Consider the following 25,059-nt stretch of genomic DNA (forward strand, 5'->3'; position numbering starts at 1 on the left):
TCGGTAGAACTGTGCCACCTGCTGTCCAAGGCAGGGCTTGTTGCCTGCTGCTGCTCGGTTGTGTGCCATGTGGGCCGAAGCATTTTTGTGGGCCATGGAGGCCAAAGTGCTTTTGCGGGCTGTTGCAGCCGAAGATTCATGCCGTCTTGTGGGCTCAGTGGGCCGAAGGACTCTTTGTGAGATTAGGCCACTGGGCCGACTGAACTCACCTGGTGAGAGGCCAATAAGGCCACGAAGTAAGGAAACCCCTCTGGGGTGAAGACACAACACTGCCGGGAGGAGGCGTGAAGGAGCGAACACGTCAAGAAGCTTTGAAACTCTGAATGTCTTGCTCCGATGTGAATATTGGTGTTGAAAGTAACATTGAATGCCCTCCTGCGCAAATGCATAATTAGAATGTTAAGTATTGTGCATAGAGTGTGGATGTGTTTGTTAGATTAGTGATCCGACACACTAGGATAGGGACATGCCAATCTTACTGATACTTTGCTTCTTGGAGTTAAGTGCTTGCAATGTTGTGGGTTAGAGTAAATGGGAGATTTGTGCTGTACGTTAGACAGGGCCATTCCCGCGGGCTGCCCCTAGTGGAGGCTCGGGAGAGCCTCGGGAGAAAGGTGGGGGTAGTGTTGCGGAAATGGCCCTTAGTGGTTTATTAAATATAGAATTAGTTCAGGTCCCCTCTTAGATGTACGTTTACCATAGATCGTCTGTACTGGGATGGTAGTTTTGTGTCGGAAGGTGTAGCAGGCTGTTTTGGGTGGTGCATTGGTGGTGTACAAGAGACGGTTCCCTTTTAATTACATCTTGACAATCAAACAAGGTGCAAGTTCCATTAAGACCGGCCTCGGTTGCAATGCCATGATCGAGGCAATGGATTGACGTGAGAAAGCGTGATTGAGCGGGCAAAAACGACAAGCGCCGTCAAAAACCGGAAGCGGCGCTTCGAGGGGTCGCTGAGCACGTGCGAGGGAGGAGGTGGGAAAAAGACGCATGCGCGGATGGCGTGTGGACAGGCCTTCGCGGCGGGCTCCCGCCGGAGAGCTCTCTCCGCGCGTGGTTGAGCGGGAGAAACGGAAAATCGTGCTGATCGCGTGGCCGATAAGGAGAGCGGGTGGCCGCCATTTCGCGACGCTTGATGCGTGGCCGATAAGAGGGCGGGCCGCCATTTGGCAGACTGCAGGCCCAAGCGGGGCCTTCGAATCCGGCGACATCGGCTTGTTACGAGCTGCATTCGCCCTTTTCACATCTTCACCTCTCGTCCATCAACACCACCAAGTACCCCCCCTGTCTTGTATGAATGTTGTCCAGGCCTAAGGTTTATCTTGTTAGGGTCACCCCGCGAAACCCTTAATTGTAGCTCCCTAGATAAGAGCGGGTTATTACTCATAGTTGAATTATAATGTTATCGTGAACGCCTTGCTTGTTTTGTGTACCCTAATGTTCCCCCATTAAATCTGGTTGATTCGTATGGAAGTTGCCGCACTGCATTCATCTGTGTCGCATTGAAGAGCAATCCGCTCGATTTGTAATTAAAACCAAGCTGGCTACAGGCTGCGGCAGACTTCGCTCGGTCTCTGACAAACCCAACCTGTAGCGACGGGTGTCTCCCCAACTGGCAAGGCACAGGTGTAATTTGGTATCGCGATAGAGGCGCGTAACCCGAGATCTGTGTCGAACCAGCCGGCGTTGCACCCGTGGGACGGCCGTGCCGGGAGGCGCGACCCGTCACCTACAACAATATCTATATATATATCTATATATATATCTATATATATATATCTATATATATATATATCTATATATATATATCTATATATATATCTATATATATATATCTATATATATATCTATATATACACAAAGAATTAAGTTAAGCACCCCCCCCGTTTTTTTACAACCTCGCACATTACAAGTTTGTTGTCGTCAAAACAGTGTAATATACCCATAATATTGCTATATTTTCTGGAGAAGTGATATTATGGTCACATAAAAACATAACAATCATGCCGTTTTCAATATTTTATTCTGAATAATTTAAGGTGAAATTTTTTGGGAATTTTAGGCATATTCTCACCTCAATTTAAGTATGGAGCTATAGGTCCATCACGGACAGTGTGGATGACGTTTATGTTTTCTAACGTACAGTCATTGTTCTGAGAAGACCTCTAGCGATCTTTGCGTCAATAACTTGTGTAGGACCCACGTGATCGGATGGAGCAAGGTGCTGCGACAACCATCCCCTGGCCTGCGTACAGTCCTGACCTGAACCCCTTCGAGCACGTTTGGGACATGTTGGGACGACAAATTGCGAAGATGGTCCCTCCAATAGCCAATCTGGATGAATTGGAACGTGCATTACATCGGGAATGGAACAACCTGCCACAGCAACGCATACGACGGCTTACAGGGTCTATGAGACGTAGGGTTGAGTCAGTGATCCGATCACGTGGGTCCTACACACGTTATTGACGCAAAGATCGCTAGAGGTCTTCTCAGAACAATGACTGTACGTTAGAAAACATAAACGTCATCCACACTGTCCGTGATGGACCTATAGCTCCATACTTAAATTGAGGTGAAAATATGCCTAAAATTCCCAAAAAATTTCACCTTAAATTATTCAGAATAAAATATTGAAAACGGCATGATTGTTATGTTTTTATGTGACCATAATATCACTTCTCCAGAAAATATAGCAATATCATGGGTATATTACACTGTTTTGACGACAACAAACTTGTAATGTGCGAGGTTGTAAAAAAACGGGGGGGTGCTTAACTTAATTCTTTGTGTATATATATATCTATATATATATATCTATATATATATATCTATATATATATATATATATATATATATATATATATATATATATATATATATATATATATATATATATATATAGTTGCGGATTTGAGAATCTTGTTGTAAATATCACCCTGAGTAGTGTAATGTTTCCTTGTAAATATCTCCGTTTTGTGTGTAAAGGTCAAATGTCGTCCTCTTAGTTAGTCCATATACATGCACGTAGGCACCATATACCCTTCGAAATAGTTATTTCCTTATTATGTGTATTAGTTTAAGGCTGTTTCCCCCATTAGTTGACTCTGCATTGCATCGAATTGAAATAAGGTAGAATCCCCCTTCAATTGCATTGCCTGCATTACCAACTGCATTCTCAGCCATTGCCCTGTGGTCAAGCCTCGGAGAAGAAAGGCGTATCTCCACCTTGTCATAAGAAGGAGGAGTGAACCAGCCCCGATCAACCAACCAAGCACGAGGGTTTGGCTTGAGAGGGCGGAGAGAGAACAATCGGGCAGTTTCGCGAACATTGCAGGGTGTGGCGCTATAAAACCCGTCACGCGGCGCCCCCCACCAGAGTTGAAGTTGAGTTCAGTGGAGGAGGAGCAGCGGAGTTCAGTTCGGTGGAGGAGTGAGCACTGAGAGAGTTGAGTGAACCAACCGCAGCTTTGAGACCACCGTAGTCCGGCCCCCCTGTGACACGCAGCTTCGACCCGCTGCTAAGCGGGAACCAGATTGCTGTGGGATCAGTGGCATCGGTGGCCGTCGAGGTCGAGCCCGACATCCCGGGCGGGAGCAAAACTCCAGCTGAACCTTCCTCCCCTTCCAGCCATTCGTTCCTGTCATTCCTATCATCATTCCCCGTGTAAGTCTGACTATCGTCCGTCTTTTGTGTTGTCCTGGGGTTTAAGTAAGACTGCATCGGTAAGCTAGAATTGCTCTGTGTCCTTCTGATCCTTCCATCCTTCTGTAAATTATTTTCGTTTCTTTCCTTCTCCTTGGTTCCTTTGATGGTGTAAATATTAGTTATAAATTATATTTGTTCTTCCTTACCTTCTGGTTTCCTCACATCCGATCGTCTTAGTGATTTCCCCATTGGATACCTGTGGCACAATTTGGCCAACGTTTAGAATCGGGTCTAGTTTCTGCTAATGGTTCGAGCCGTGGGCTGCCATCGGCTCGGCAAATAACATCTTGTCCACGGTCTCAAACGAGGTTGCTCACCTGCCTCCCTGGAGCGAGCTGAGCAGCTTCAGGAGCGGAGACGGCCAGTGAAAATAGAAGGGGGACTAACCCCCCCCCCCCCAAGGGGAGTGCCGTACTCCGTTTCCGCAACAATATATATATATATATATATATATAATATATATATATATATATATATATATATATATATATATATATATATATATATATATATATATATATATATATATATATATATATATATATATATAAATATATATATATATATATATATAAATATATATATATATATATATATATATATATATATATATATATATATATTGTAAATGACAGCACACTGAGCAGTAAAATAATTAAAAATTCTTTAATAATAGCCTGTCGTTTCAAGAACAAACTAGTTCTCTTCCTCAGAGGTGTTGAGTGTGGTGTTAACCGTTAAGTTCCGTTGGGGACGGTTCACGTGATGGATTGGTCCAAGTCCTTGCCAATCACAGGGCTTCCCTGCATTCAAATGACTGTGCCGTTTAAGACGTTGTAATTGAGTGCGTAGTGCTATGTGTGTGGGATGTAAGTCGATGTGTCGGTTGATGGAGTTTTTATCAGAGTACCAGGCCTCGACAATCTCGCGGTTCACTCTAAAAGATCCTGTGCCAAGGATCGTGGTCTGATTCCATGAGAATGTGTGTTGGTGTGTGTGTTTGTGTGTCGCAACCAATGTGTCGCAACCAATGACAACCTGTCTTGTCGTCTTACAGCACGTTGGTGTTCAGTTAGCCTCGTGGTTAAGCGTTTGGATGTTTGGCCCACATAATTGGCTTCACAATCTTCACATTTTATGTTATAGATGACATTATTTCTGTCAAATTTGTTCACCTGGTCTTTTGGCTTTGACAGTTGTGCTCGTAAGGATGTTTGTAGTTTGTGGGTGATGTTGATTTGCCAGTGATTGATGATTTGATTTCCCTTGTGACCGTGCCAATGTCTGAACCCTTGGCCCAGTGTCAGGTGTGTTTGTATCTTTTTTTATTTATTCGGCATCATATGGACGTAAATGAACACTGCTTTTACTCTGCACACGTTGTACATCATGTGCAGCGAATTTCACCTCCTTTCACCTTGTATTTATTGTTAATTTCAAAAAACACTTCTGTAGACTGCCCTTGAGGCTCGGTTTGCAAACCACCATCTAAAATTCCAATAGAAGAGACATAATTTCTCTTTTATGGAAAATGTTTTCCGAGTTAGTTTTATCCTCAAAAATAGACCGTAGTGAACACACAATTCGTGTTGAAAGTTTGGCCTTAAAACACACCTTTATGGAGGGGGAAGACAACAGTACAAACACAAACTGACATTGTGTTTTATATGGTACTTTTTTTTTTTTGTATACAAGATCGAGGCTGATTTTTAGTAAGAGCTAAAAATTAAAGATTAGTGAAAAGAAAGAAAGAGAAAAGAGTAGTGCTGGAATCGTATTTTACCAGGCATTCTGGACGATTGAAATACAGCAATAATACAATAATATTCTCACAGGCATAGTTTGAAGAAGAGAAAAACAAACCAGGATTCAAAATGTAGATTTTTATGTCTTCCTGATCATTTCCTGCATCGTTCCTGAAGAAACAATTGATTGTCTCATCTTGAGGGCAAGGTCGAGTTATACTCAGTTTGTAGGAAGAGCAGTCCTTTTTAATTTTTCCTTCAAAAATGAGATTTTAATTGTCAGAAACAATAATACAAATATTACTTTTGAGATTTTAATAAATGTACTAAAAGAGCATGATGTGGTGCCATGTTTAATAGTCACCCTGCAAAGATGCCCAAACTTAAAAGACCATAATTGCTGACTTTTTTGATTGAAAGAAGATCATCATTTTCACTTAAATGTACATAACATGAAAAAGAATGTAAAAGGAATTGTTGTGAAGTTTTCTTTGTAAAGTCATGAAACAAAATAGTGAAGTACTTACCCGTTGTTTTTACCTTTCCTTGTGTCCAGGTGACCGTCGTGGTTTGAGATGATCGCTCTATACAGCATTGAAGGGGAGGTAATGGCTTTTCACATCTTATTGTGAATGATGAAGTAGGCTTTGTGATTCTTGGCTTAGTAATGATTCCGCTTAATGTGCGCTTGGCTTGGTAAGTCATTCCGTCTTGCTCGGCAATGCAGCTGTAATTCCCTATATAGATATACAATTTGAGCAAATGTGAGCCTTTCTGTCGAGATATCATAGGAACTACACCTGAAGCTGAACAACAATGCATCTTACCATCATTCACCAAATGTCCGTCTGTCTGTTCGAAGGTACCGTAAAATCTGCTGAACCGATCGCAAAGATATTTTGGGTGGGTAATCCCCAGGAGTAAAATAGGCTATTTAAGTTTTCCCAATTTCAGCTTTGCTCTCCAGCATTCTCAGGTTTGGACTCCGCATAACATTCGCGTTCGCATAACGTTCATTGTGAAGATCTTACTATAATTCACCAAATGTCTATCTGTCTGTCTGTTCGAAGGTACCGTAAAAACTGCTGAACCGATCGCAAAGATATTTTGGGTGGGTAATCCTGGGATCCCCAGGAGTAAAATAGGCTATTTAGTTTTCCTAATTTCAGCTTTGCTCTCCAGCATTCTCAGGTTTGGACTCCCACATAACATTCACGTTCACATAACGTTCATTGTGACGATCTTACTATAATTCACCAAATGTCTGTCTGTCTGTTCCAAGGTACCGTAAAAACTGCTGAACCGATCGCAAAGATATTTTGGGTGGGTAATCCTGGGATCTCCAGGAGTAAAATAGGCTATTTAGTTTTCCCAATTTCAGCTTTGGTCTCCAGCATTCTCAGGTTTGGACTCCCGCATAACATTCACGTTCACATAACGTCCATTGTGACGATGTTCTCATTGTGACGATGTTGTGATGATGTATTTGTTCACGGTAATGTTTGACGTGACGGTGTGAACGTAATTTCGTAATGTTTTTCGTTTCGTAATCCTTTAATGAACGTTTAATGTTTAATGAACGTTTAATGTTTAATGAACGTTTAATGTTTAATGAACGTTTAATGCCCTTCGATGTCCGGGGCCGCACGCGCGCTACACTGGATGGGCCAGCATGTACCTTGCCCTTCGCCATCAGGCTCGGGTAAACCGCTGAGCCCCATCCGTGATGGGGACTGGGGCTTGAGACAGTGTCCCACAAACGAGGAATTCCCAGTAAGCACGAGTCATTAGCTCGCGTTGATTAAGTCCCTGCCCTTTGTGCACACCGCCCATCGCTACAACCGATCGGACGGTTTGATGAGATCCTCGGATCAGCCCCTGCACGGGCCGTTCTCGGCTCGTGCCGGTGCACCGAAAAGATGAGCAAACTTGACTGTCGTAACAAGGTTTCCGTCGGTGAACCTGCGGAAGGATCATTATCGGGACAACATGAGAGCGAGCGAGATGCGAGACGTACGTGGTACGTGATCGTCCATGTACTGTTTAGCCATGCACTGTTTAGATTTTGATGATTTGCGTGTGATATGATTCAACGGATGTTTATATGAATCGTTTAAAATAAAAAAGCCTTCAATTTCTGATATTTTACTTTTTCATTTGGGCTTCCCAATTGAAGCCCCACCTGTAGGGCGGGTACTGTTGCTAGTCTGTTTAATCTGCCGAGAGACTTCTCACGACTTGATAGATTCGATCATGCTGCGTTATAGTGCATGCTGTCTTTTCAAGGTGTGAAGCAAAAAAATTCATGATCTTGAAGCGGTTGTTAGATTTTTGAAACTTCAAATTTAATCAAAAATATAAGATGTTCCAAAAGCACCTGATAAAGGTAAGTTCTCCTCTATGACTAACCTTCATGTGTTGATTTGATTTTTTCAATTTCCAGCCGGGGAGGAACTTCATCATCGAGTAAAATGAATACTGATCCATTTGTAATTATTTCATCATCTTTCGTCCATTTCATTGTGGGGTTGGCAATGGGCAATGGACAGGTCAGACTTACAATATCGGACTCTTTGATTGCTCCCTTTGGAGTGATGCTCATGTTTCCTGGGAAAAAACATTCCAAGGTTATTATCAGGCAAATTGCAGTTTCTTCCCCAGGCACAGAAAACTTTCTTAAGAAGAATGAACATCACAAAATTACACCTGACATAAAACGTGCATTTTACAGTGTTTTGATTACCTTGTGGTCCACTTCACCATACACTGACCTTTGATGTAGAATCCGACCTTTACGGTACCACTCACAGTGAAGTCACGATAGGAAAAGGTGCAGGTGTAGTTTTCTGGGTTCGATTTGGGAATACTTCCCGCGTTATTAACAAGCAAGCTTGTACAGTTGGAGACAATGCCTGTTACAAAATATGTGGAATGAAATGGGAATGTTAGACACGTGTGCCACAAAAATGATCTCAATATTCTCTTATTTAACAATACCTTCGGCTTTCTTTAAATGTAGTTTGGTTTGTGCTGTTTGGATGAAATTCCATTTATTGTGTTGATTAATTTGATTTAATTATATTGCATTGAATTATATTCTATTGAATAGTTTATTCTAACCTATTGAATTATATTTATTTGTTTTGATTGTATTGATGATTCTGTTAAATTGATTGTTTATTTAAACCAAAAAAAATCACTTGTACATCTCAAATCAAATACTTATTTTGTGAGAAAAGGTGCCAATTCATGTAATAAGATGATTTATCATATTGAATTTATTTCCAGGTTGCAATGCAAAGTATTGTCATGTGCACACCCCCAACCAAAACCACAAGTGACATTGAGCGGGAATCGCATATCCCAAAGTTGTTTGTCTCAAAATTTTAGCAAGAAGCACCCCGAGCGGTTGTTGGTGCTTCTCGATTAGATGAGTGTGTCTAAACACGTTTATTATCTCCGCTTTAGACGAATTTCCCCGACAGGAATACTCATTAAAGCTGAAATGGTTTGTGTGGGATGGATGGCAGAGAGAAACACACATGCAGGCCTTAGGAAACAAATAGATATTGAATAAGCACAAGATATGTATTTCAGGCAATCCTGGAGGAAGACCATGAATTAATAATGAAAAGAAAGTAAATGCATAACAACAGAACCTCAGCCCCTGAAGAGCTCACACACACAACGGCTGTGCAAACAAAAACTGTGTAACTTTGAGATCGCAGGCAGGAAAAGATCCAGATATCAAGAACTGTCCATAACTTGTGGAGCAGTACGTACTGTCAGCTCAGCCTACCTATGAAGTCTCAAGGTGTCTCTCTTTTGACTCTGCTCTACTCCAAACCACCAAGACAGAGAGCATGCACCCTTCGGCACTTCCCCCACCCGTAAGGGATCAAACTTCAGCCCTGCTCAACAATCACGGGCCACCAAAGCCGAGCGACAGCATTGCGACTCAATCAGCGGTGCCTACCCTGAGCCAATTGACAACGTGATTGTCGAGCAACGTGGTTCAAATGGAGCAACATTGTTCAATGGTGCATCACTTTTCTCGTCGCCAATCGGCTGGCTGTATGGGAGGGTTGGCGCTTATTGCTCTTCTACAGGGTTTAATAAGAGGGGGAAAGGGCAGAGGCATACTGTGGCGTGAACAGTAAGGCATCCGAGACATCTCTCATGGCCACCTGCTGCTCGGTTCAGTGCAGAAGACATGACAAGAATTCATGTTTTTGGATCAGTTATCTCAGAGCCTTGATATTCCCAAATAATAAGCATTTTCACCATCACCCTCGAACACATGGGCATGTCCAAGGTCTCAGCAAGATCAGTCCTCAGAAACCTCAGCATTCACAATCAACAACTGCTGGCATTATATCGGGACCTTCTCGAATTGCTCAACCAAGATCCAGCTTGTTTTATTTTATTAGGTTTACTCTCCATGAAATGGAGAGTAAACCTATTATTACTGCTAGAGTTTTTCTTAATATTATTATTCTTCCACCCTATTTTGCACCTCCGAAAACTTTAAAATTATGTTTCTCAGCAACCGCTGGTGGGATTGACAGGAAATTTTCATCAAATGATCGGCTCGGCGCGTATAAAATTTTAATGCTAATTATGACGTCATAGGTCACGTGGCATGGGCGCCATCTTGTAAAACACCTTCAACTTTGCCCCTCTATATCTCTGAAACAGCTCAATGGAAAAATTTGAGTAATGGCTCATTCTAAAGAACTCTGCAATGGGACCAAAAAACATGCTTATTTAGTATATTAAAAATGCTAACGTTAAGAGGTTAGAATTCGTCAAACACATATTTGCTCCCATGAAAATGATAATTTTTTCCCCCAGATCCTTAGTTAAAAAAAACTCAGAATGAATTTTTTTTTGAAGTCATACGCCACATGGTTCGGCTGCCATATTGTTTTTTGTGAAAAACACGAAAACCCCTTTTTCTCCACAACGGCTGAACAGATCGAGGCCAAGCTTTGCAGGCACAATCGCATACCCATGGCGAACAAAAAAAGACCGAGCATGACGTCATGCATCACATGGTTTCAGAGTTATGACGTTTTTAAGCATAAACCTTTTAAACCTAGCTCCTCCCTCATTTTTGATCCAATCGAGGGGAAACTTTACAGATGTGTTCAGCATATCAGTCTACTAAAATGACCGTTTGGAATTTGCGATAGGTCACGTGGTTTGGCAGATATCGTTAATTAAATGAAAATATTTTTTTTAAATGTATATCTCTTGAATCACTTCATTGATCGACGTGAAACTTCATACTATAGTAGAAGTCATGAAGAGTAACAAGTGTGCAAAATTTCAAGATTATTGGATGTACGGTCTGGAAGCTAGAAGTTGTTATTGCGTGAAGAAGAAGAGTCTTCGACTGTGGCAATTAATTATTTATCACATGTACAGACATGCAGGCATCGTTTGACACGATCTCACGGGGTAATTTGAACGTCAAATAAAATTCTAATTCCAGATTTGTCAATGGCTGAGGTATATTAACAAACGAATGAAAGATTTGGCCAAATTCCGAGTTTTTTTGAAAAGATCGCATATTCACACAGAGTTGTGAGAGGCTGAAGAAGAAGAAACCTCGCATTGGCTTCTCAGACCAAATAAATAATTCTGGCTCTGCGATTTTCAGGTTTATTTTCTTTTAAAAATCGCTTTTTCATTGACATACATTTCATTGACTTTTGCACACCGCTCCTTTCCTATGCCATCTCCAGGCATTACAAAACGTCATTGCCGGGCACCGAAGGGGGCTCGGCAGTGACGCACGTTAAAAGGGAGTACTCAGTTTTCACTCTGGTTGTTTTCTTGTTGTACACCGCACCTTTCCGATGCCATCTCCAGGCATTGCAAATCGTCATTGCTGGGCATCGAAGGGGGCTCGGCAGTGACGCACGCTGAAAGGGAGTACTCAGTTTTCACTCTGGTTGTTTGTTTGTTTTCTTTCTTGTTTGTTTGTTTTCTTGTTTGTTTGTCCGGACGATATCTCAGCCATCCTTTGAGCTAGGAAGCTGAAATTTCGGCACAGTAGTGGGGGCAAGTCCTTTGTCAAAAACGCTATTTTTTGTTTTTTGATTAATCAATTAATTGAGTTATTTAATTATTAGCGATTAATTAAGTACTTTTTTAATTAATTAAATTTCCTTTCTCTTCTGACCATTAACTCAGGCACCTTTTGAGTTAGGAAGCCGATATTTGGACATGCCAATGACCAAGTGATTTGGCTGCAAAGGCTATTTTTGATTTATTAATTAATCAATCAATTAATCGATTAATTATTTAATTATTCAATTAATGACTAATTTTTTATTTTTTTTAAAGTTACAGATTCTGATGAAATGGTGGTGGTTTATGTGTTCTGTGACCGAATTGATTATTAATTTAATTTTTTCATGATTATTATTTATTTATTTTCATTATTAATCATTTATTTATTTTCTTTCTCATTTGGCCAATATCTCAGGCACCTTTTGAGCTAGGAAGCTAATATTTGGACATGACAGTGACCAAGTGATGTGGCTATCAAGGATATTTTTGATTTATTGATTAATCATTTCATCGATTAATTATTTATTGATTAATCGATTAATTATTCATTGAGTAATCAATTAATTATTTAATTTTTTATTAATGAGTTATTTAATTACATTTCTAAAAGATACATCTTCGGATGAAGCACTAGTGGTTTAGTTATGCTATTAGCCAATTGATTATGAAAATATTTTGTGATGATCTTTTATTTATTTTAATTATACAATTGATCAATCAATTAGTGTACACCTCTCCCTCCCAATGCAGCCTCAATGAGCTGCACTGCGGTATTGCCGGGTGCCGGAGGTGCCCCGGCAATGCCGCGCTGTCGGATATTTAATTATTTGGCATGGGGGCGGTGTACTTTGAATGTATCTGTACTTGTTTGTTTTCTTGGTTGTTGTACACCGCACCTTTCCTATGCCATCTCAAGGCATTGCAATTCGTCATTGCTGGGCACCGAAGGGGGCTCGGCAGTGACACACGCTGAAAGGGAGTACTCAGTTTTCACTCTGGTTGTTTTCTTGCTTTCTTGTTTTCTTGTTTGTTTGTTTGTTTGTTTGTCCGGGCAATATCTCAGCCATCCTTTGAGCTGGGAAGCTGAAATTTCGGCACAATAGTGAGCAGGTCCTTTGTCAAAAACGCTATTTTTTGTTTTTTGATTAATCAAATAATTGAGGAGTTATTTAATTATTAGCGATTAATTAAGTACTTATTTTATCAATCAAATTTCCTTTCTCTTCTGACCATTAACTCAGGCACCTTTTTAGTTAGGAAGCTGATATTTGGACATGCCAATGACCAGGTGATTTGGCTGCAAAGGCTATTTTTGATTTATTAATTAATCAATTAATCAATTAATCGATTAATTATTTAATTATTCGATTAATGACGAATTTTTTATTTATTTTAAGTTACAGATTCTGATGAAATGGTGGTGGTTTATATGTTCTCTGACCGAATTGATTAATAATTTTATGTTTTTATGATTATTATTTATTTATTTTCATTATTAATCATTTTTTTTATTTTCCGTCTCATTTGGCCAATATCTCAGGCACCTTTTGAGCACGGAGGCTAATATTTGGACATGAGTCAACCAAGTGATGTGGCTATCAAGGATATTTTTGATTTATTGATTAATCAATTAATCGATTAATTATTTAATTATTCGATTCATTACTAAAAAAAAATTATTTTTTTTGTTTTCAGTTACAGATTCTGATGAAATGGTGGTGGTTTATGTGTTCTGTGACCGAATTGATTAATGATTTAATTTTTTAATGATTATTGTACACCGCACCTTTCCTATGCCATCTCCAGGCATTGCAAATCGTCATTGCTGGGCACCGAAGGAGGCTCGGCAGTGGCGCACGCTGAAAGGGAGTACTCAGTTTTCACTCTGGTTGTTTTCTTGTTTGTTTGTTTGTTTTCTTTCTTGTTTGTTTGTTTGTTTGTGTTTTCTTTCTTGTTTGTTTGTTTGTCCGGGCGATATCTCAGCCATCCTTTGAGCTAGGAAGCTGAAATTTCGGCACAATAGTGAGCAAGTCCTTTGTCAAAAACGCTATTTTTTATTTTTTGATTAATCAATTAATTGAGGAGTTATTTAATTATTAGCGATTAATTAAGTACTTATTTAATTAATCAAATTTCCTTTCTCTTCTGACCATTAACTCAGGCACCTTTTGAGTTAGGATGCTGATATTTGGACATGCCAATGACCAGGTGATTTGGCTGCAAAGGCTATTTTTGATTTATTAATTAATCAATTAATCAATTAATCGATTAATTATTTAATTATTCGATTAATGACTAAGCATTTTTTTTTTTTTTAGTTACAGATTCTGATGAAATGGTGGTGGTTTATGTGTTCTCTGACCGAATTGATTAATAATTTAATTTTTTTATGATTATTTATTTATTTTCATTATTAATCATTTATTTATTTTCTTTCTCATTTGGCCAATATCTCAGGCACCTTTTGAGCTCGGAAGCTAATATTTGGACATGAATGACCAAGTGATGTGGCTATCAAGGATATTTTTGATTTATTGATTAATCAATCAATTAATCGATTATTTATTTAATTATTCGATTAATTACTAAAAAAAATTTTTTTTCCCAGTTACCGATTCTGATGAAATGGTGGTGGTTTATGTGTTCTGTGACCGAATTGATTAATAATTAAATTTTTTCATGATTATTATTTATTTATTTTCATTATTAATCATTTATTTATTTTCGTTCTCATTTGGCCAATATCTCAGGCACCTTTTCAGCTGGGAAGCTAATATTTGGACATGACAGTGACCACGTGATGTGGCTATCAAGGATATTTTTGATTTATTGATTAATCATTTGATCGATTAATTATTTATTGATTAATCGATTAATTATTTATTGATTAATCAATTAATTATTTAATTTTTTATTAATGAGTTATTTAATTAAATTTCTAAAAGATACATCTTCGGATGAAGCACTCGTGGTTTAGTTATGCTATTAGCCAATTGATTAAGAAAATATTTTGTGATAATCTTTTATTGATTTTAATTATACAATTAATCAATCAATTAGTGTACACCTCTCCCTCCCAATGCAGCCTCCATGAGCTGCACTGCAGTGTTGCCGGGCGCCGGAAGCGCCCCGGCAATGCCGCGCTGTAGGATATTTAATTATTTGGCATGGGGGCGGTGTACTTTGAATGTATCTGTCCTTGTTTCATTTTTCATTGACATGAAATTTTCACCATAGGTGCACCTGGGCATGAAGAATCTTTTAAGGATAATTATGACGTCACAGGTCATGTGGTATGGCCGCCATCTTGGGAAAACCGAAAAATTTTACATCTCTATATCTCCAAAAGCGCTGAGTAGAAAAGATTGAGACACATCTCATTGTAAAGAACTATCCATGGAGAATAATAAGCCTTGTGAATTTTGATGTCATATGTGCCTACATTATGACATCATAATTCGACAAGTACAAAACATCATCTCATCAGGATGTTATTTTTTGAGCATCATCTCGTGATCAATTGATGGAGAAAAAAGAACAAGAAGACTTCATGCGGAGCATGATACTTGCAAAATCCACCCCTCCCTCCCCAAGAAATTTTTTCCCTATTGATACAGCAAATTGTCCATTTCATCAAGATTAAAATTGACAATCTTGATCAAAGCTCGGGTCAATAGGAAGAAAAGTGACGATTTTTCAGATGAAAAATGATGATTTTGGAAGGTTGACCTTGAGTTGACCTTTGAGCTTTTGACCTCAAAAATAGTTGGTTTTCCTATTTAGTGACTCGATATGCAAATGCTGTTCAATTTTCAACTCAATCGGTTCAGTATTGACGGCTTTTTAGATGAAAATTGATGATTTTTAAAATTTGACCTTGAGTTGACCTTTGACTTTTGACCTCAAAAATAGTATGTTTCCCAATTTAGTGACTCGATATGCAAATGCTGTTCAATTTTCAAGTCAATCGGTTGAGAATTGACGGCTTCTTCGATGAAAATTGATGATTTTAAACATTTGACCTTGAGTTGACCTTTGAACTTTTGACCTCAAAAATAGATAATTTCCCAATTTAGTGACTCAATATACAAATGCTATTCAATTTTTAAGTCAATCGGATTTAAAATGGCGATTTTAGAAATTGGACCTCCAGATGACCTTTGACCTTTGCCCTCAAAATCAATAGGCTTGTCAATAGGGACGACCTGTACAGCTTGGTAAAGTTTCGTGACGATCGGTTTAGAATTGTGACCTGTAGGCCGACCGACAAACAGACAGAACCACAAACGCAACTGACCAATATACTTGAAAAATCTTCGATTTTGCAAGTAACAAACAGACAAACAGACAGAACCGACCAATATACTTGAAAAATCTTCGTTTTTGCAAGTAATAATTATATGAAAGCGGGGTTGTTGTGAAGTGCGGGTGTGTGTGGGTGTGTGTGTTTTGGGGGGGGGGGGTGAGGGGTGTGTGTGTTGTGTGTGTTGGGGTGGGGGGGGGGGGTGTGTGTGTGTTGGGGTGGGGGTGTGTGTGTGTGTGTTGGGGTGTGTGTGTGTGTGTGTGTGTGTGTGTGTGTGTGTGTGTGTGTGTGTGTGTGTGTGTGTGTCTGTCTGTGCGGGTGTGTGTGTGTGTGTCTGTCTGTCTGTGCGGGTGTGTGTGTGTCTGTGCGGGTGTGTGTGTGTGGGGGGAGGGGGTGTGTGTATATGTGTGTGTGTGTGTGTGTGGGGGGGGGGGGAGGTGTGTGTGTGTGCATGTGTTTTGGGGGGAGGGGGGATGTGCGTGTGTGTGGATATGTATGTATGTGTGTGTGTGTGTGGGGGGTGGGGGGGGGGGGGTGGAGGGTGTGTGTGGAAACGGGGGGGGGGGGAGCGTGGGGGGTGTGTGTGTGTGTGTGTGTGTGTGTGTGTGTGTGTGTGTGTGTGTGTGTATGTGGGGATGTGTGTGTGTGTGGATATGTGTGTGTGTGTGGATATGTGTGATGTGTGTGTGTGTGGGGATGTGTGGGTGGGGGGGGGGGGGGGGGGGGTGGTGTATGGGGATGTGGCCATGTGTGGGGGTGTGTGTGTGTGTGCTTGTGGGTGTGTGTGTGTGTGTTTGTGGGTGTGTGTGTGTTTGCGGGTGTGTGTGTGGGGGTGTGTGTGTGTGGGGGTGTGTGTGTGTGGGGGTGTGTGTGTATCAGGGTTGTATCGAAGGAGGGTTCTATCAAAGCATGTCCAATGAAAGTGGGGTTGTATGAAAGTGGGAAGGCGGAGTAAACCGGTCATCTCTGCCAGCAGTTATAAAGTGGCAGTTGTCGTTATTATTATTATTATTATTATTATTATTATTTTTTGTATACAAGATCGAGGCTCGTGTAAGAGCTAACTTCAATCACAAAAAAAAAAACCGACACACAAAACATACAATAAAGGGAGCGGGAGACAAGATGGGGAGAGAGAGGGAAGTACACAAGTACAACAGCAGAGAACAGGGACAACGGAAGATCTGTGGGAGGGAGAGGACTTGGGGGGGGAGGGGAGGGGGGGGGGGGGTAAACTTTTCATCTCGTACCCGGTGATGAAACATTATTTTTACCACTGTAATCGTGAAACTAAATTGGAATCCATGCACAAAGGATGAAGAAATTTTGTACCCAACATTCAGCCAGCGAACTATTAACTTCACACAAGTATGTAATAATTTTAATATGCGCAAAGCCTATGTTGCACAAACCACCATCCGTAACACAGGCTCCGATCAGATGCATCACACCCTGTGTAGCCTGAACCTGGAACCCGATGACTTGCCTGTTTTGTTATTTGAAATCCCACCTGCGTGATTTTTGAGAGTCGTGGTTGGGAGTGCTATACAGATGCTATATGGATGTGGCACAAGCATTAATTGCAAAATAGCCATTTCCTTTGCCTCAACTACTTTGTGATCTCTGCATGCTTCAGTTTTGGCAAGCACTCCGTCACAACACAACCTGCTCGTGGACATACAGTGGGGAAATCCAGAACAGAGTTGGTTGTTCTTTAACAGAAATGAAAATGGTTTCAGGAGGTGTTGGCTCCATGCCATGCATGTTTTACCAGGCAATTGAAAAGTCCGATACAATGAATTGCAGATCAACAGAAGAATATAACACGATACAATTTAAGGTCGATGCCATATTTTCAGATGATCGACAGAATGAATTATTAATTACCATACCACAATGAAAACAAAACTGAAATTCAGCAGTATTATTCACAGTGCAGGAATGACTTGTGTTCACTCACCTCGCTTTATTATGGTATCAGCGCTGCTGTGCCAAGTCACAAGGAAGGTGAGAGTTGGGTCGTGCTCGCCAGACAAACAGCAGGAAATATTTCCGCTGCTTAAATAGGTCAGAGACTCTGGAAGCTGTTTGATTGTAATTCTTCTTTCTAATATCACAATTTCCACACTCTCGAAAAGTGTCATGAAGGCAGAATTGATCTCGCACCTGTATGGACCTAGAGAAGGATGGATCAGATGAGAGAAACAAGTTGAAATAAATAATTAAAAATTCGTCAACAAAACCCATCCAAACAACAGTGAAAGTTTTCATTTTAATTATCGATGCAAAAATAACTATACTCATTTGTACCGAAAACGTTTTTAAGAAGTGCTGTTTGCCATTTATTTTAATTGATGAAAATCATTCGTTTTCTATCACCTGAATGATTTACTAACTTGTTTATGCTGTTACTTTTATGGCCACAAATCTCATTATATTTAACCAACACATATTGGGCATGCCAAAATGGGATGATTTACTGTATAATTATTAGGAACAGCTTCTGCTTTGCTTTCTTCCTCCATCATGTTCTGTTACTAGCAAATACAAACTGTCGCTTCACCGACGGGAATTCCAAGAGGGAGGTGGGGGGGGGGGGCAGGGGGCAGGGAAGAGTGGAGGGAGAGAGGTGTGTGTGTGTGTGTGTGAGAGAGAGAGAGAGAGAGAGAAAGAAAGAAATGGAGAGAGATATGGAGAGAGAAACAGACAAACAGGAGGGATTGAGCGAGGAGGGGTGGGGGAACGAGGAGGAGAGAGGGAAAGGGAGGAGAGGGTGAGGAGGAGGGGGGAGAGTGAGGATTGGGGGGGGGGGGAGAATGAGGAGAGGGAGGGAGGGGTGTAACGAGGAGGAAAGGAGGAGTCAGGAAGTGGTGTAATGAGAAGGAAGGGGGGAATGAGCAGGGATGGGGAAGAGCGGAGGGGAGGGCAAGCAAAAGAGGAGCTAGGAAGGGGAGAGAGCGAGGAAGGGGTAGGAAGAGCAAGTGGGGGGGGGGGGGGGGGTGGGATGGGGCGAATGACAAAAGAGAAAGAGAAAGAGAAAGAAAGAGAATGGGGAGGAGGGGTTGGGAGAAAAAGAGCGAGAAAGGTGAGATTATGCTTCTTGACCACAGACACATATACACATGCATACGTCTATATATATATATATATATATATATATATATATATATATATATATATATATATATATATATATATATATTGTTACTGATCGCGGATTAAGATGTTATTTACCGAGCGGTGGTATTGCCGCGACCGTTACAGGATCCCTGACTCACCCGATTCACCCAGAACTTTGGCCGGATCGCACCGCAGCTGCTCAATGAGGGGAAAAGACTAAAACGACGAATGCAAAGAGGAAAAGGAATAAAACGAAAAGACGGACAGAAGAGTAATTGGATTTATTATTTACACAAGCAAAAAGGAGCAATCAAGGTTTATTTACAACACATAAGACGCAGGTGACACAGTGCAAATTTTAGCTTACCTACAGACTTAACTTATTCCCAGGACAGAACAAACAGAACAAACTCACGCGGGGAATGACAGGAATGGCAGGAGGTGGATGGCTGGAGGTGAACGCTTGGTGGAGCCAACGCGGAGCTTGGTGGAGCCTTGGTGGAGGTGAACGCTTGGTGGAGCCAACGCGGAGCTTGGTGGATTGGTGTGACGGGTTCTCTCTCCTTCCTTAGTCCCACCCAGTCCAACAACTTCCTCTCTTGCTTAGTCCAACTCAAGGCCTTCCTGTCTTCTGATCTCCTCCCTCCTCGACTCCTCACCGCAACCAACGCAACCACTGACCGCCACCACCGACTCCTCACCGCAACCAACTGACCACCGACTCCACTGACTGACTCTTCACGACTCTCTCTTGACGACCAACTCTTTGTGACCAACTCTCTCTGGCAACCGACTCACTTGCTTCCGTGCGTGCGCGCCTTTATAACGCCTCCGGCGATTAAGCCGCCGGCCTTTTGGACACGCCCATCGGGGTGTTCACCTCGGCCCTGGTTGGTCGCGCGACCCTCTGGCTCCGCCCTTGATGACGACGGGCGGGCACGCCTTTCTTCTCCGACGAGAGCACAGGTTCAATGGCGGTTATTGGAGGGGAGGTAATATGGGCAATCGAGGCTCGGCAATGACGAGAGGGGATGTAATATGAAATGGAGATTTTGGGGATGGGAAGGAAAGGGGATCTATTCTCTTTCACTGGTGCAATGGAGTACTTCAATTAATGGGAGACACAGCCTTACTCTAAAACACAGAATAAGAGATAACTATCAACAGGGGTATTCTATTATTTGGCTGATGTGTATGCTTGTGGACTAATTATGGGATGCCCTTTCACCTTTACACAGCTCCGGAGGTAGGGCGCAGAATAAACAATAATAATAATAGTACAGCACACAATCAAAAAATATACAGTCCTCATCTCCACAACAATATATATACATATATATACATACATATATATATATATATACATATATATATACATATATATATATATATATATATATATATATATATATATATATATATATATATATATATATATATATATATATATATATATATATATATATATATATATACTGTATATATATATATATACACATATATATATATATATATATATATATATATATATATATATATATATATATATATATATATATTGCATTCAGAAAGTATTCAGACCCCTTCACTTTTTTTTACATTTTGTTATGTTGCAGCCTCATGCTGAAATCGTTTAAGTTAATTTTTTCCCTCATCAATCTACACTCAATACTCCATAATGACAAAGAGAAAACAGGATTTTAGAAAGTTTTGCAAATTTATTAAAAATAAAAAACTGAAATATTACATTCACATAAGTATTCAGACCCGTTGCTATGACACTTGGAATTTAGCTAAGGTGCCTCCCATTTCTCTTGATCATCATTGAGATGTTTCTACACCTTGATTGGAGTCCACCTGTGGTAAATTCAATTGATTGGACATGATTTGGAAAGGCACACACCTGTCTATATAAGGTCTCACAGCTGACAATGCATATCAGAGCAAAAACCAAGTCATGAGGTCGAAGGAACTGCCTGCAGAGCTCAGAGACAGGATTGTGTCGAGGCACAGATTTGGGGGAGCCTACAAAAAAAATTCTGCTGCATTGAAGGTTCCCAAGAGCACAGTGGCCTCCATAATTCTTAAATGGAAGAAGTTTGGAACAACCAGGACTCTTCCTAGAGCTGGCCGCCCGGCCAAACTGAGCAATCGGGGGAGAAGGGCCTTGGTAATAGAGGTGACCAAGAACCCGATGGTCACTCTGGCTGAGCTCCAGAGATCCTGTGTGGAGATGGGAGAAACTTCCAGAAGGACAACCATCACTGCAACACTCCACCGATCTGGGGCTTTATGGCAGAGTGGCCAGACGGAAGCCAAACAATTCAATCTTGGTTTCCTCAGACCACAGAATCTTGTTTCTCACAGTCTGAGAGTCCTTTAGGTGCTTTTTTGCAAACTCCAAGTGGGTTTTCATGTGTCTTTCACTGAGGAGAGGGGGTGGGGGGAGAGAGAGGCAGAAGAAGAAGTTGGAGCTTTTACCTGATGCTGCAGGGATTAACCCAAGCGAAAACCGAACTAATGTACGAAAATAAGATTTATTGAATGGAACCCGATAACAAGAACGCGCCAGTGAATAGATGTTCTAAAGCGGATCCCTCACACCAGACATCTAAAACAAACACAAGGGAGAGTATAAATTAAAAGAACCGTTGTGTTCTGTGTGGTGCGGGCTTAGCTCTGTCTGCAGTGTGTCAGGAATCGTCAGGGACCGTCCGGCTCTGAGTACAGTCGTCCGGCGCGGCTCTGATGTTGGCGGGAATTCGGCCTCAACTCGCCCTTCTTCGCGCGCTGCTTGGCCAACGTACGCCGCTGCGGCAGGCCTCGCGTCCCCGCACGATTGCTTGCTGGGTCCCGTGTGTGAACTCAGGGAAGGAAGATCGTCAGCGCTCCAACGTCTCTCCAATGTCCGTCGTCACCCAACAAGCAAGGATCCAAACGGGAAGAGGTCCAACGCAAGAAAGGAAGAGAAGAGGAAGAGTCCAGGGCAAGCAGAGATCCAAGCGCAAGAGACAGTCCAAAACTAGAGGGCAAAGGGAGAGAGAAAAATGCCAGCGAGCGAGTCGTTTTACCGGCCGTCTTGTGACGACAGCCCTCTTTCTCTCCAATCCCTGCTTCACTTCTCGACCTCTCGAATGTTCTTATCGCGTCTGTCCCTTCCCATTGGCCGAGCGCTTTGTGCTCCTTCCCTCATGCCATCGGTCGGTGGCCAATCAGTTTGTCGCTTCTTGCAACCTTCCTTTCACCAATCCGATGGAAGCTTCTTGCCCCTCCCCTGGCCAATCACAAGTCCGACCCTACTCTGCCAATCGGCAGCCTTCTTCTTGCCCCTCCCTCGAACAATCATGAGTCCGTCTGGGCGTGGCTATTGCCTGGCTTGCTCGATGTGTGTTGCTATGCCAGCTGGTGATGTGGCTGGCTGTAGTTCCATCAGCAGTGCCCCAAACTGGCTTCCGGTGAGTTTTATTGTTATTGTGGCGGAAGGGAATTTAAGTCATGTGTGTGGTGTAACTAATGGGCCTAACTAATGTCTATGGTGCGTTTCCATATGGAACAAAGGAATGATCACAGAGGGAACGACATACAAGAGAATTAACATAATCCCTACAACTACTTAACATGCCCCATTCCTCGTAATGGGGATGAAGATACACCTTAATCAGACTCCGGCTGGACAGGTCCCTGCCTTCTGTACATCAAAGTGGCTCTTGCTACCCACGATCATCGGAGCACCCACCTATGCAGATCTACCTAAATCTATATATGTCACTACCCCACCGACATAACTATATATACAGTATATATATATTGTTATGAATTTGGTAATGCAACATCTAGAGCTAGGTAGATCTGAATAGGTAGGTATTCGGCTGTCGTGACAGGGACTCTACATGTAATAAGTTATTGATGTTCAGGCGGTTGTCGGGGTAAGATGTATGAGTGTGGATCTACCTGGAGATTCGAGTGTTAAATAGTGAGGGATTAAAGGTAACGCCCCTGTGAGTATCACCTAGTAATCAAACCTTTGTCCTTTATGGCACTGCAAACCACATAAACATTAGTTAGGTCCTTAGTGCAACATTAAATAATTCCCTTTCCCTGACATTGACTTCGTAATAAATGGGCACCACCAGGCCAAGAACACCGCCACAATACACCGCCACCGTTTACACCTCCAAGGCCTACAAACCTCGCCTGCGCACCTCAAAGGCCTACCAACCTCGCTGGCACGTGTTACACCAGGACCGCGGGGTCACGGACGGGAGATGTCAGGAGTCGCATGCCGCAGAGGGCGTGACCTGGGCGAGTTGGGAGGCTATGATTGGCTGAGGAGCGCGCCAATGTGACGTCATCGGCCACCAATATAGGCGACGGTCGGACGCCATTTCGGCAGTTCGAGTGGAGTCCAGAGTTGAGAGAGTTGAGTCGCAGAGTTCGTTGTTACAGTTCCGTACCAGAGTTCGTGGCAGTTGGCACAGGACACGGTTCGTTGCACAGTTCGTCGGAGTTGGCACAGGACACGGTTCGTTGAACATTCGTGACCACAGCTCGTTGCAGTTGGCAGTTGGCACTTGGTTTTGGTTGCTTCGTGCAGCCCTGCGGTGGACCGTTGGAGCAAAGGAGCTCGTGGTGTGTGTGGGCCGTTGGACCGACGAGGCCTGGTGGCGCTTGGAGGCGGACGCAGAGGGCCGTGGAACTTGGAGCGAGGTGTGCGATCGGGCCGAAAGGAGCGGTGTTGGACGGCAGCCACAAAGACGACGAAAGACCAGATAAGCCCGAATCCGCGTACATTTTGAACGACGTGACGTGTTCTTTTCGTAATTAATCTCCCTCGTTTTGTGTTTGATATCAGTCGTGTGGGGACGTCCCGATTTAGTTATTAGTATTACCGGCGCGTGTTTTTTTTTCACTGTTATTACTTTTCAATAATAAATCCTTATATTATTTTCTGTACATATTTGAACGCAGTTTCCTGGGTGTTTCATTTTAATAGATAAGGCTGTGGAGCTCGTTGCGTCTGGCCTCCCGCGCGTTTAACTTTGTGTTGAGCTTGAATCCGCCATTGAGTTTTCGCCTCGGGAGTGTAAAGTCTCGCAATCGGTCATCCGTGTTACCCTACGGTGTTCACCAAGGGTAGTCACGCGACAAGTGGTGTCAGGAGTGGGATTTGAACCCGTCGGACAAATTTTTTTGTCCGCGGCGAGACATCGACACGGTCGGACAAATTTTTTTGTCCGCGGGGAGACATCGACACGGTCGGGCGTACATTGCGCCCGACGTTCGAACGCAAAATTTTTATAGTCGAGGCGGAGAAATTTAATAATCAATCGGGCAAACGGAGCGCGATATCGTGTCTTCGTCAAATTTAAATTGTTTCAGGAATTATTAAAATAAATACGCGCGCGGGAAACAATCTTCCGGAAAGCGGATGTCGGAAATTGATGAGATGGAAGTACGCAGCGAGGCCTCCGTCAGCGTCGGGAGTGAGCCGGAAATAGGGGAATTAGATGCAGAGGTGAGCCTTGGAACCTCCCTCGTCCCGAGCACCAACTTATCCCCCTCCCCCACCGGGGAGTCGGGAGTAGTAGGAACGGCCCCGACAACCGACCAGATGTTGGGTCAATTGCTTCGAAAAATGGAGTCCCAGGGGAAGGAATGTAGGGAAGGAATGAAGGGAATGAGTGATCGATTGGAGGAACAAATTGAAGGGATGGAAAAGAACAGTGAGCGATTGGGAAAGCAGATGGGAGACATGTACGCACAGAGAGAGCGAGCCAGTCGGGAATTGAATGAACAAATGAAGTCACAGGGGAAGGAATGGAGGGAAGGAATGAAGGGAATGAGTGATCGATTGGAGGGACACATTGAAGGAATGGGAAATAAAATTGATGGGTTAAAAGGGGAACTGAATGCCCAGAGTGATAAAATTGAAGGATTAAAGGAGGGATTGAAAGAACAAATCGAAGGGATGGACAGCAAAATCGATGGATTGGAGGGAAAAATGGAGGTGATGAATGAACAAATGAATGAACAAGGGAATGAAATAAAGGAAAGGAATGAACAATTGGAAGGAAAAATTGGGGAAATGGCACAGCAGCTGG

At 42.2% G+C, this 25,059-nt stretch overlaps 1 protein-coding gene across 1 annotated transcript in view; it reads right to left on the reverse strand.

The window, feature by feature from the left end:
* Positions 1 to 25,059, reverse strand: part of LOC137438340 (adhesion G protein-coupled receptor F5-like) — a 152,720-nt gene that overhangs the window by 75,740 nt on the left and 51,921 nt on the right. Inside the window, exons 7-11 of the mRNA XM_078767001.1 lie at positions 17,799 to 18,014; positions 8,226 to 8,366; positions 7,864 to 8,061; positions 5,982 to 6,191; positions 5,573 to 5,710 (exon numbers count right to left, since the gene is read on the reverse strand). Of these exons, the coding sequence (XP_078623127.1) occupies positions 5,573 to 5,710; positions 5,982 to 6,191; positions 7,864 to 8,061; positions 8,226 to 8,366; positions 17,799 to 18,014 (903 nt within the window). The remainder of the gene's footprint in view (positions 1 to 5,572; positions 5,711 to 5,981; positions 6,192 to 7,863; positions 8,062 to 8,225; positions 8,367 to 17,798; positions 18,015 to 25,059) is intronic.

This window comes from Myxine glutinosa, chromosome 13 (assembly GCF_964187855.1).
Source record: "Myxine glutinosa chromosome 13, kmMyxGlut1.1, whole genome shotgun sequence".
Classification (NCBI taxonomy): domain Eukaryota; kingdom Metazoa; phylum Chordata; class Myxini; order Myxiniformes; family Myxinidae; genus Myxine; species Myxine glutinosa.